Raw genomic sequence first — 12,097 nt, 5'->3', positions numbered from 1 at the left:
TTTTCCTATTTTTCCCACCAGTTTAACTGAATCACTAATAGCAAGTAAAAGGGAAAAATGAAAGAAAAAAAAACACATTCATAACAACCTCTTTTTTCAAGAACAGAGAAATGTCGCTCCCGAGAAATTTTACTGTCTATTCCTCACAGTTCATGCAAAATGAAATCAATACAAATACAAGTGTGACGACAAGTAATAGGCTCTTGGCCCAGCCAGGCTGGTCCTAGTCAATTTATTAGTCCCCAATGAAGATCAATGGCCCTCTTAAAGTTATCCAACCCTTGCTCATTACCAGCCCTTCCGGTGTATCACCAAACAGGCAATCGCTTTAAATGTAGAAGCAATTTTCATCCGTCATACTTTGACGGGCAACTTTCTATTTCTAGTCTTTAAGAAAAGCCAATAAACCAAAGAAAAAAGTTTAGTGGCAATGATCGGGGTTGGACTTGGAAGGAGACAAATACCAATACAACTGTGACGACCAGCAACAGGCTCTTGGCCCAGCTAGGCTGGTCCTAGTCAATTATTGGTCTCTAATGAAGATCAATGGCCCTCTTAAAGCTATCCACCCCCCTGCTCATTACCACCTCTTCCGGTAAGCTATTCCAAGTGCCCACAACCCTACTAAAGTAGTAGTTTTTCCTTATTTCTAGGTTAGCCTGAGATTTGAATAGCTTAAAACAATGATCCCTCGTCCCACTTCCAGTGCAAAAATTTAATTCATTAACATCATTCATTTTGATAAATTTAAACAACTGAATCATGTGCCCTCTGACCTTCCTTTGCTCCAGGCCATACAATTTAAGCCTATTCAGTCTGGTATCATAATCTGAATCTAAAAGTCCCCTTACTAGTCTAGTTACCCTTCTTTGAACAGTTTCCAATACAAAAATATCTTTCCTCGGATAAGGTGACCAAAACTGCACAGCATACTCTAAATGGGGTCTTACTAAACTCCTGTATAAAGGCAGAAGAACCTTCTTAGATTTGTTTGAAATAGATCTATTGATAAACCCAAGCATTCTGTTGGCTTTGTTACTTGCGATGATGCACTGTTCACTAAGCATGAAGTCCTGATTTATTAAAATAGCCAGATCAATATCCTTTTTCAGCCTGACTAATGATTGAACCCTGTAAACTATAACTTGTACGCTTATTTCCATGACCAAAGTGTAGCACTTGACATTTCCCTGCATTAACTGCTATACCCCACTTATCCGTCTACTTAGTAATATGATCTAAATCCTCTTGAAGCTATTTTACTTGTTGTTCATTTTCTACAATCCCCATAACTTTTACATCATCTGCAAAACAATTCATGTTTCCAGAAATATTTTAATTGATGTCATTCATAAAAATAATAAACAAGAGAGGCCCTAAAACTGAAACCTGAGGAATCCCACTTAAAACATCACTCCAATTAGAATTAGAGACGTACCGAGTAGCACTTAGGCCGAGTAGCCGAGTACCGAGTACTCGGCCGAGTACCGAGTTACCGAGTACTCGGCATTTCACTACTCGGCCGAGTTACCAAGTACCAATTATGTTTTAAGAAGAACCACTGACACACATGTGATCAATTTTGAGCTTATTGGAATAGTAGTATAGACCTCTTTGTCCATATAAAAGTTTTTAAAACTAAATTCCTGCTGAAATTTAATTTCACATTATTTAAAAAATTTTGTTTACATCAAAAAGTTTACAAAAAAATTATTTTTAAAATTAAAAATAAATAAATAAAAGGTATGATTGATCAAGTTGGAATTAAGACAAAACTATACCAATCTATTTTAGTTCTAGTTCGCCAAACATAAATAATTTTTAAAAGCAAATAAAGCAAATGTGCAGGAACACTGCACACACGTGTTTCTGCGCTACAAAGGAACGTCTTTATGAGTGCATAAAATGTGAGCTAAAGAATGTAAAGACATTCGCCAAAAAAATCTGACTTTCGTCGGATGCCTTTAAATCTACAAGCTCACATTTTGTGCATTGAAAAAGGAATTTCCTGTAACGCCAAAACATGTGTCTGCAGTGTTCCTGCACTATGCTTTTAACGTTGTTTTATTTCCCTTTTTTTTAACAAAAGATTTTTTATATTTCTTATAACTAATTTTTGTTTGTAGCAAAAATCTATTGTTTATGTAAAAATTCCATATTTTCTATACTTACCTTTTTTGCACAATTTTTAATAAATAAGTTTCATTAACTTTGGGGGACTAAAGATTTATTCCATTAAAGCATTAAAAACTTCATTATTCTCAAAATTTAAAATTGACTTGTAAATGATTGCAGAATATTAAATATGCTTGCGCTTTTTTATAAATTTTAATATCTGTCTTGGACAATATTCAATTTTTTGCAACTACTCGGTATTGGCCGAGTATCTGATCAAAATTTGGCCGAGTACCGAGTACTCGGCAAATTGGCCGAGTATACCGAGTACCGAGTAGTTACCGAGTAATCGGTACGTCTCTAATTAGAATGATTTCCAATCAGAACTACTCTTTGATTTCCTTGCAGTCAGCCAATTTCTAACCCAAAGTAAAGTTTTTCCTCCTATTCTGATATCAGCTAGTTTGTTGAGAAGAGCAACATCAGGGTGGCGACAGAAACTGGGAAAAAAAGTTCCCTGACTTTTCCCTGATTAAGTTCACCAAATTTCCCTGATTTACGTTACCAATGATAACGGTTTCTTTTCTTTGCCTACCTGAAAAGGATTGCATATTAAAAAAAATGCAGTGTTTAGAACAGTTTAAGCTGCTAATTAAAAATATATTTTGAACAGATGCTCATTTTTTTTTGGTAAAAATAGTATATTCAATTATCGACAGAGAAATACTGTACAAAATCTAAAACAAATACTTTACTTCCTGGAACCAGTTAACATAGGAATTCTAAGAAATTATTAAAACCACTCTTAAATACATATCTAATCATGATAAAACTAAAAAATTTAAATGGAAATAATCTTGAACTGAATTTTCAAGCAGTATAATTGTTTTTGCAAGAATAACAAGGGATAGTTTAAAGAATAGAAGTAATGCAGTTTTACCTATGTAAATGATACTGCCGTGTGCAGGTAAACGGCAGTATTTGCAGAAATTAGTTTTCGAGGTATTTGAAGAAATGTGTGATGGATTCAGTACTAACAATAGGAAAAATGTTGGAATTAGACGTTTTTTTCGCGCCTCTTTTTCAGCGGAAACCAATTGAGCGAGTATGTACAATAATGTACAACAAATGACAAAAATGCAAAAAAAAAAGTGCAGTTACTGGTCTTTACTTGCACACGGCAGAATAGACATATTTATGTAAAACAAATTGATATCTTTCACCAACCAGCCATATTGAGCTATTCTCTAATCAAGAACTTAGGTTTTAATGAATGAATACAGCATTTTAACTATTAAAAAAATAATAAAAATATTTACTTATGTATACAACTCAATTTCAAAAATCTTAGCTTACTTTAGTAAAAAACAGCATTGAAATTCAAAAACAATTATTAATTTCAAAATGTATATGTATATGGTTTTAAAGTAAAACAGTTTTAAAGTCTGAAAAGCAACCCTTCGTGTAATCTGAAGTGATAGCGAATAATACCATGGCAAAAAAACAAATTTGATTTTCAGTCAAAATTCAATTTTAGCAATTAAATTAAAAACGCCAAGTGATAACTTTTAAGATTTTTTCAACATTAATTTAAAAAACAAAGATTTTTTCTCGTGATAACAGCATGCTAATTACTTCAAGACAATAAGCAAAGGCAAGGGAGCAAAGTCATTAATGACGGCTTACTCTTTGCCTGTAGGGTTGTTTATTTTAGAATGGAATGCGTGGAATGCTTGGAATGCGTGGAAGAAAAATTCAAGCAAGGTAAAATAAACAACTTTACAGACACAGAAGTAATCTTAGGAAGCTCATCCTAAGATTGAATACTTTGACCTCGAGGAAAAACGATGCATAAATATGCGGCACTGTGTAATCTCACTTCAGTAATTTAACTTTTTTAAAACAAATAACTGGCGGAAAACTCGCAGGGAAACAAAGTACTTCATTTTTTTTTCTTTGATCAATTTTCCCTGAATTTTTGTTATTTTTTCAAAGTTCCCTGATTTTTCCCTGAGTGATAAAGTTCCCTGACTTTTCCCTGATCTGTCGCCACCCTGAACATGCAGTACCTTATCAAAAGCTTTTAGAAAATCAATCTAAACAACATCCAGACACTTTTTGTTATCTGAAGTCAAGCTAACCTTGTTGTAGAAATGCAATAAATTAGTAGCACACGATTTACCTTTTCTGAACCCATATTGCAAACTAGTCAACAGACTATATTCAGTAAATTACCGCCCATTAGCCAGGACTAAAGCAGAAATACATGAAATACACCGCCAGCTCAGTCATTACCAGCCGAGGACTGCAGTTTCGTGCTTATTAGCACTCATCAGCCCGGCATAGGAAAGTGACTGAGCTGGAGATGGAAAACCTCTTAAGGAAGCCAAGAGTGCCAAACAAACTGGTAACTAATATAGAACTAGCACAGACCAGACGAGTGACCGAAACAATGGTTCGGTTCAACTCGAAGATTGAAGGCAAGGCATGGTATATTCAGTAAATTACCGCCCATCAGCCAGGGCTAAAGCAGAAATACATGAAATACACTGCCAGCTTAGTCATTTCCAGCCGAGGACTACAGTTTTGTGATTATTAGCACTCATCAGCCCGGCATAGGAAAGTGACTGAGCTGGAGATGGAAAACCTCTTAAGGAAGCCAAGAGTGCCAAACAAACTGGTAACTAATATAGAACTAGCACAGACCAGACGAGTGACCGAAACAATGGTTCGGTTCAACTCGAAGATTGAAGGCAAGGAATGGTATATTCAGTAAATTACCCGCCCATTAGCCATGGCTAAAGCAGCTATCGGCTGGAAATGACTGAGCTGGCGGTGTATTTCATGTATTTCTGCTTTTTTTTGGGTAGAAACATAAAATTTTCAACTTTGTACACTTCAAATTCAATCCAGAACCTAATGTTGTTATGATCAGTATCTCCAATGTGATCCCTTACACGCAACCCCTGAACAGAACTTCCTACGTCACAGAAAACTAGATCCAAAATCACCTCCTCTCGAGTCCCCTGTGAGTTACAGCTTGATTTAAGAAAGTCATCAATTACTTTTAAAAATTCCTCTTCTGTGCCATTACTAGGATAAAAATTATTCCAATCAATACCCGAAAAATTGAAATCCCCCATTATGATGACGGATCCCTCACTGGACATGTATGATACATATGTTCATCTTGTCCCTGGCTTGAATTAGGTGGCCTATGAATGTTTAAAAAGTGCAATATTTTTGCCCTTATTGTTCATCAACTCCAACTAAACCATATCAATATCAGCAGGTTTATCATTTGAGACCAATTCATTGCAAATAAAATTATATCTAACATAAAATATAACTCCACCAACTGTTTTGCCGACTCTTGTCTTGTCGAAACAACTTTCTTCTGACTTTATATAAGAGTTTAGTAAGACCCCATTTGGAGCATGCTGTGCAGTTTTGGTCGCCTTATCTGAGGGAAGATATTCGTGTATTGGAAAAGGTTCAAAAAAGGTAATTAGACTAGTAAGGGGACTTTCAGATTTAGGTTATAGGTACCAGATTTAATAGGCTTAATATGTATAGCCTGGAGTTAAAGACGATCCGAGGGGACATGATTAAGATCTTTAAATTTATCAAAATGAATGTGATGTTTTGCACCAAAAGCAGGAAGAAGGGTCATCGTTTTAAGCTATTCAAATCTCAGGCTAACCCGGAAATAAGGAAAAACTACCACTTTAGTAGGGTTGTGGACACTTGGAACAGCTTACCGTAAGAGGTGGTAATGAGCAAGGGGGTGGATAGCTGTAAGAGGGGCCATTGATCTTCATTGGGGACTAATAAATTGACTAGGACTAGCCTAGTTGGGGCCAAGAGCCTATTGGTGGTCGTCACATTTGTATTTGTATACCCAGCAATCTTACATCTTTAAACAAGCAATTCTTGTGGGTATGTATATATATTTATATTTCGTATCTCGATAACGGCTCTAACAATTTGGATGAAATTTTGAATTTAATTGTAGTTTTGCATTCTAAGTTCATCTAGATCAGTGTTTTTCTGTAAAAATGCAATTTTTCACAAAAAACAGTTTTTAATATAAAGTCTAATAAGTTGAGTCTTGAAGTAAACTGTGAATTGACGCATCAGGCAGACGATTTGCAACCATAACAATGAAAATTTGTCTCTTCTTGCTTTAAAATTTTATACTTGCTTAGGGTTTCCAGGCTTGGCTGATATTGGCCACTTTGGCTAAGTTCAAATACACTTGGCTGAAAACAAATTCAAAAGCACTATGTAAGTCGATGTAAGGCTTTTTTTCTTTTTTAAGTGAAACTATTGATTGACCATCCTATTTTATTTTATTTATTTATTTCCTTTTTACACTTCAAATAGTTGTTTCAACATGTTTTTTAAATCACGCATCTAAATTTTGCTTCGAAGAAGCGTATGTCTTGAGATTGTTTATGTTTTGTTAAGACAGTTGTTATCATTTATTGGAATGGTTTGTGGATCACCAGTTTTGATGGATATCGTGCTGTATGTAGCATTTTCTAGCGTAAAAACTAAAAGTACTTATTCAAAAAGATAACCTCGATCGGGATAAAATCGTGAAACAAATTATAGCATGAAAGGAAGTATTTCAGTTAACAACCGATTTCACCATAGCAAAACTAGGATCAAAATATTTTAATTACTGACAAGAAAATTGTTTAGTGGAAACAAATGTAACACATAGTTTAAAGCAAAATGTTGATTTAGGGCATTTCCACGAAAAAGTGGACATGAGGGTAAAAATTTCAAAATTGTCCTTTTGCAATAAATAATATGTCAAATTAAAGGTAATAATATGAGGATTATGAAACTATAAAGAATATTTTCATTATATTTACTGTTTTTCATTTTTTGGGGCTTAAAGTTAGTGCAACATAAAAAACTTTCAGTTTGAAAAAATAGGGAATTTTCATTCTCTCTGAAACAATACTTCAAACAGTAGCATTTTTATTTTGTGTACATTTATTGTCATTTCTAACCTTTGACTATCTTTTAAAGTACTTAATATTTGCTAAAAATACATTAAAGAACATTTGTAATACAAATATAGGGCAGTTCTCAAAAGGTGGGAACAAAAAAGTTAACTTTGAGCAATTTCAAAAATTTTCGAATTTGACATCAATTTTGCTTTTATTCTATAGTATGCATACCTAGAACACAATATATGAACATGAAAAGACAGCAGGTATTTGTAAAAATTGTTAATTAGCAAATTAAATCAGCAGTCTGTAGATAACAGATTTTGGACATTGTTGTCCTGTAGGTAACGGATTTCGGACATCATCATAACGTAAGTTTCACCATTTTTGACAATTGTTAATCAGATTTTTAACTTTTCCAATGAAAATTTTATTTACTACTTTTTAAATTCTGCAATTTAATAATAAAGAGGATATTAATGAAATACTTGAATGGCTATACATGCTGCTCCTTACATATAATAAAGTTTTGGAATGATTTTGAAGAAATTGTTGCAAGGTTAAAAAAAAAAGCTTCAAATTAAAAATAATACAATTGTAAAAAGTGACATCAGTTTTAATAATGAATATTTTTTCTAATGTCATAAGAATTAAAATGATGTCTAAAAAATTATTGAAGAATGAAATTCGTATTTCTATTTGGAGATCGTTAAACTATGTTTCCAAAAGAAAGAAGAGAAAAAAAATTCTAAAATAATAAAAGCGGAAAAAAAAATGCTAGCGCAGGTGATAAAGTCGCCAAAACTGGTACAGCTGACGATAAACTACGTTTGTCAAATTGGAATTCCCCTCTGGTAACCTTTAGCTTATCGTATACTGTATTGTCGCCAACGGAGGTTTGCTTGGCGATTTTAGCGCAAAATGGCTTTCGGTTCGATCATAACCAGCCATGTTTCTACTGTAATTTATGTATTGTTCAATGTCTAACATATTAATTATGCAAAATACCAATGGATTAAAGAAGATAACATTATAATAACGTTTTTTATTGAGGTTAGAAGACAGTAGATCATCAAAAATTATGAATAAATGGACAGAATTATCGGAGTCAAGATCGTAACGCCATTTGGACATCTCACATGTACGTTTAAAAAAAAATATTTTTCTTCTAAGATACTGCATAAAAGCTTATGAAAACACTTTTAAACAATTAAAAATTGATTCTGAGGCTCGATAAACACCTTTGAAATGAAAACATCATATACTTAGTTCTCAAAAAATAGCATTGTAAAGATCGGACATTGTAAATTTTGGACATGCATCAAATTTCAAACTTACTATTTTCTAAAATCGTTTACAAAGTGAATAATCTGTCTTTACTTTTGTTATTTGTGTAAAATATTAACAAAAAATTATTCAGTGTAAGATTCATACCTTTAAATTTTTTTTTGAAACGTAAGGAAATAATTAAAAAAAAAAATTTCTTTAATGGTACATTTGCTTAGTTAACGTTTTGGTATGTCCAAAATTGTGCCTTTTAGCAAAGAAAATATTTTTTTAAGGGCATTTAAAGAGCATTTTTCCATAATTTATATCAATTCTTGTCTCTATACAGTATTATAATTTAACTCAAAAATTTTTGAGCTAATTAAAATGAAAGTTATTTGGTGTTGAAGCTTCAAAGTTGAGGTCTGTGTTTGCTCCCACCTTTTGAGAACTGCCCTATACTCATAAGGTCTGTCTGTCACACCCGTTACAGAAAAGATGCTTAATATAGCATAGCAAATGCAGTATTCCATGAAAAAGCATGAAATTTCATAAAAGTCTAATTATTGTGCTTCTGATTAAGTATGACACAAAAAAAATTTGATTAAAAAAAATTAATATGAAAATTTTGGCGTGAGGGTGTGACAAAAAGTTTGTGACGGGTGTGACAACACTCGAAACACTTTCTAAATTTCAAAATAATTCCTAAATTTAATAGAACAGTTTACATACTTCTTTTTTACAAAAAATTAAAAGATTAAAAAATAGTAATAAATCCTGAAATTCAAAACATTTGAATTTGGCAAGAATTGTAATTATTTAGTATTTCATTTTTCTTTCATTCTTCATAAATTTTCTGATAAATAGAAATTATAAGATTAATTTTATATAGACATAACTGTGCCATAGAATTAAATGTGGTTTACATTTTTAAACTGTAACTTTATCTCATATAACTCTATCTCTTTGTGAGAGTTCTTTTGTGATTCTGATGGTGAAGAGATCAAAGTTTCTTTCCTACAACAGTAAGCTGTTTTTCTTCAATATTACATCTTTTTACGTCACAGCTCATCAAATACTACAGTCAAAGGCAATGTTGTCATCAAGATGGGACAAATCTAGCGCAATAGAAGGCATAAAATCGTTTCACCACTTTCCGGTGTGCGATTCTACAAATCTTTTAACTGGAAAGACTGCTAAGTCTACATTGAAAAAAGTAGCTGTCACTTCAACTCAAACAGTAGATCTTCCTCCTAGCAGGATCCTACAACCACCTGAGCTTACAATTGGTAATTTTGTTTTGGTTTCACTTACCACTACAGGCAGCAGTACGAAGCACTGCATAAATAAATTTTATTATGCTACTGTTTTGGACATTGACATCACGAAAGAAGAAGTAAGTTTAAAATATATGCAGGCTAGTGGACCCAATTGGATTTGGCCAGAAAAAGAAGATATTTCATCTGAAAAAATATCGGTAATTATTAAAAAAGTTGCTCCACCAGCCCTTGTAACAAGTAGAGGCCATTATAAGTTCTAAAACAATGGTACACATAGGTATAGGATTTAATTTCTTATAAAATGTAAGTATGTATTAACTATTGTCAAGCTCACTATTTGTATGTACTCTTCTGTTTGTCTGTACTCTACTTTAAAAAGTTGCTTCACAAGCCCTTGTAACAAATACAGGCTACTGAAAGTTCTAAAACAGTTGTATGTATGTTTATATAGGTGTTATTTCCAATAAAATGTAAGTATATGTTAAATATTGTCCAGTTTAATAGTTGTACTGATCACTGTTCTTCAAAAATTTGCTTCTCAAATTCCCAACTTGGCACACTGTCACACCCATCACAAATTCTGTCACACCTGTCACGCCAGAAAAAAAATTCCTACGAGGTAAAAAAATTTAATTGTGATATAAATCTTGTGTTTTAAGTTTCATCTGAATCTCATTCAATAGAAAAAAAAAAAAGCTACAGAAATGAAACATTAAAAAATTCACAGGAAATTGTACAAATGCAAAGGTAAGTGAAAACTCATGTCCCGAAAACGTCACACCCGTCACAAAATTTAAAATATATTTTTTTTTTAATTGAAAACTTCCAGTTTTATTTTAGCTTAATTATTTAAGCAAATGCATAGGTTAACATCATTTAAAACTTTGTTCATGTTTACTAAGTTATTAACTGGGTAAAACTCAGATACAACTCTCAAAAATAGCGTCTCAACGTCACAATGGAATTGCCCTTTAATTACATTCAGAATCTTCTTTGTTTGGTACTTTAGTGTTATAAGAAGGTCAAGTGCTTAATATTTCGTTAACGTGAAGCTTTTCAAGTATATTTGGAAAAGTATTGAACCTTAAAAAAACATGATTTGACAAAAAATAATTCTTTTAAAGCCGAGCGAGGCTCGGTCATCCAGGTATATTTAATAAATCTACATCAAATTCCATAGCCCATGTCTCTGTAATTAAAATAACATCCAATTTCTCATCCATAATTATGCTTTTTAATTCTTCCATTTTGTTCCTAATACTGCAAGCATTAATATAGTAAACTTTAAGCATGCCCAAATTGCTTTTATTTGAAAACCTGAAATTTCCTAAATCACAATGGTTAAAATTACTACTCTTCTTCGACACTTGATTTCCATTTCTAGCAATACCCAAAAAATTATCTTCCTCTCAATACCTGATGCTTGAACCATGCCCCCCATTCAATCTTAGTTTTTTGACTCCAAAGCCCCTAAAGTCAAACCACTAACCATTTTGACCCGTGTAGAGCTCAAAAACAGGCCATCCCTAGCAATCCAATCCCATTTACAATGACTCCATACATTAATGAACCTGATACTAAGCAGGTTAATGATAATTTTTGTACTAAATAAGCACAGTAGAGCTCCAATTATCCGAACCACTTTGAGAACTTAAGGGGGGGGGGGGGAATTAAGATTGAAACGTACTATAATTTGCAGAATCAGATTAAAATTGCATTATGCGTTGCGTTTGGAATACAATATACAGCTTTCAAAACAGTTGAACACTTAAAGTTAGGGAAACTCAAAGCACAATAAACAAAAAAAAAAAAAAAAAAGAAAAGAAAAGCCTGAAAAATTAATTTTGAACATGATTCACCTGCTTAAAGGAATTTCAATTTCATTGCTTTTATTGTTGCTCCAATGAGTGTGACATTTTCTTCGAAAAGTTAATCTATGGTACAGCTTCAAATACTTGATATTATTAAAAATCGTGTATTTCCATGAAAAAAGAAAACTTAAGTTACGGTACATTGTTATATTTAAACGGAAATATAAATAATACATATAGAATGTTCTGTTACATTGAGCATAATAAATGAATAAAGAATGCGTCGAAAATCAGTTGTTTAGTAATTTCGCACATGGGTTTTCAAAGAAATTGTAAACATAGATGTTACTCAGCATTTAGAATGCTTACGTTCGACAGCACGATCGGTAGCGACCGGTTGTTTGATCACGTGATAAAAATGACGTCAGCGGTTATTAACCGGTTGTTCACGAACCAATCCTTGCGGTCGACGAAACTCACCGGTATACCGGTTACTAACCGCAGCGTTCTATGATCAACCGGTTACCATTCTAAAGCAGTTGATTGGAGCACGTGATCATTAGTTAACACGTCGCTACCAGTCGTGCTCGTCGAACGTAAACAATGCTTCATCGAACGCTTTCGGTTGATCACCGCAGACGAGTAACACGCATTTGAAAAA

At 33.0% G+C, this 12,097-nt stretch overlaps 1 protein-coding gene across 1 annotated transcript in view; it reads right to left on the bottom strand.

The window, feature by feature from the left end:
- The window catches only part of LOC129223750 (polyribonucleotide nucleotidyltransferase 1, mitochondrial-like), a 63,657-nt gene extending 51,916 nt beyond the window's left edge, over positions 1 to 11,741 (bottom strand). Inside the window, exon 1 of the mRNA XM_054858110.1 lies at positions 11,485 to 11,741. Within this exon, the coding sequence (XP_054714085.1) occupies positions 11,485 to 11,672 (188 nt within the window). The 5' untranslated portion in view covers positions 11,673 to 11,741. The remainder of the gene's footprint in view (positions 1 to 11,484) is intronic.
- Positions 11,742 to 12,097: the final 356 nt, after the last annotated feature.

Source organism: Uloborus diversus, chromosome 6 (assembly GCF_026930045.1).
Source record: "Uloborus diversus isolate 005 chromosome 6, Udiv.v.3.1, whole genome shotgun sequence".
NCBI classification, from domain to species: Eukaryota; Metazoa; Arthropoda; class Arachnida; order Araneae; family Uloboridae; genus Uloborus; species Uloborus diversus.
The sequence above is the reverse complement of the archived record's forward strand: the minus strand, read 5'-3'. Positions and strand labels throughout refer to the sequence as shown.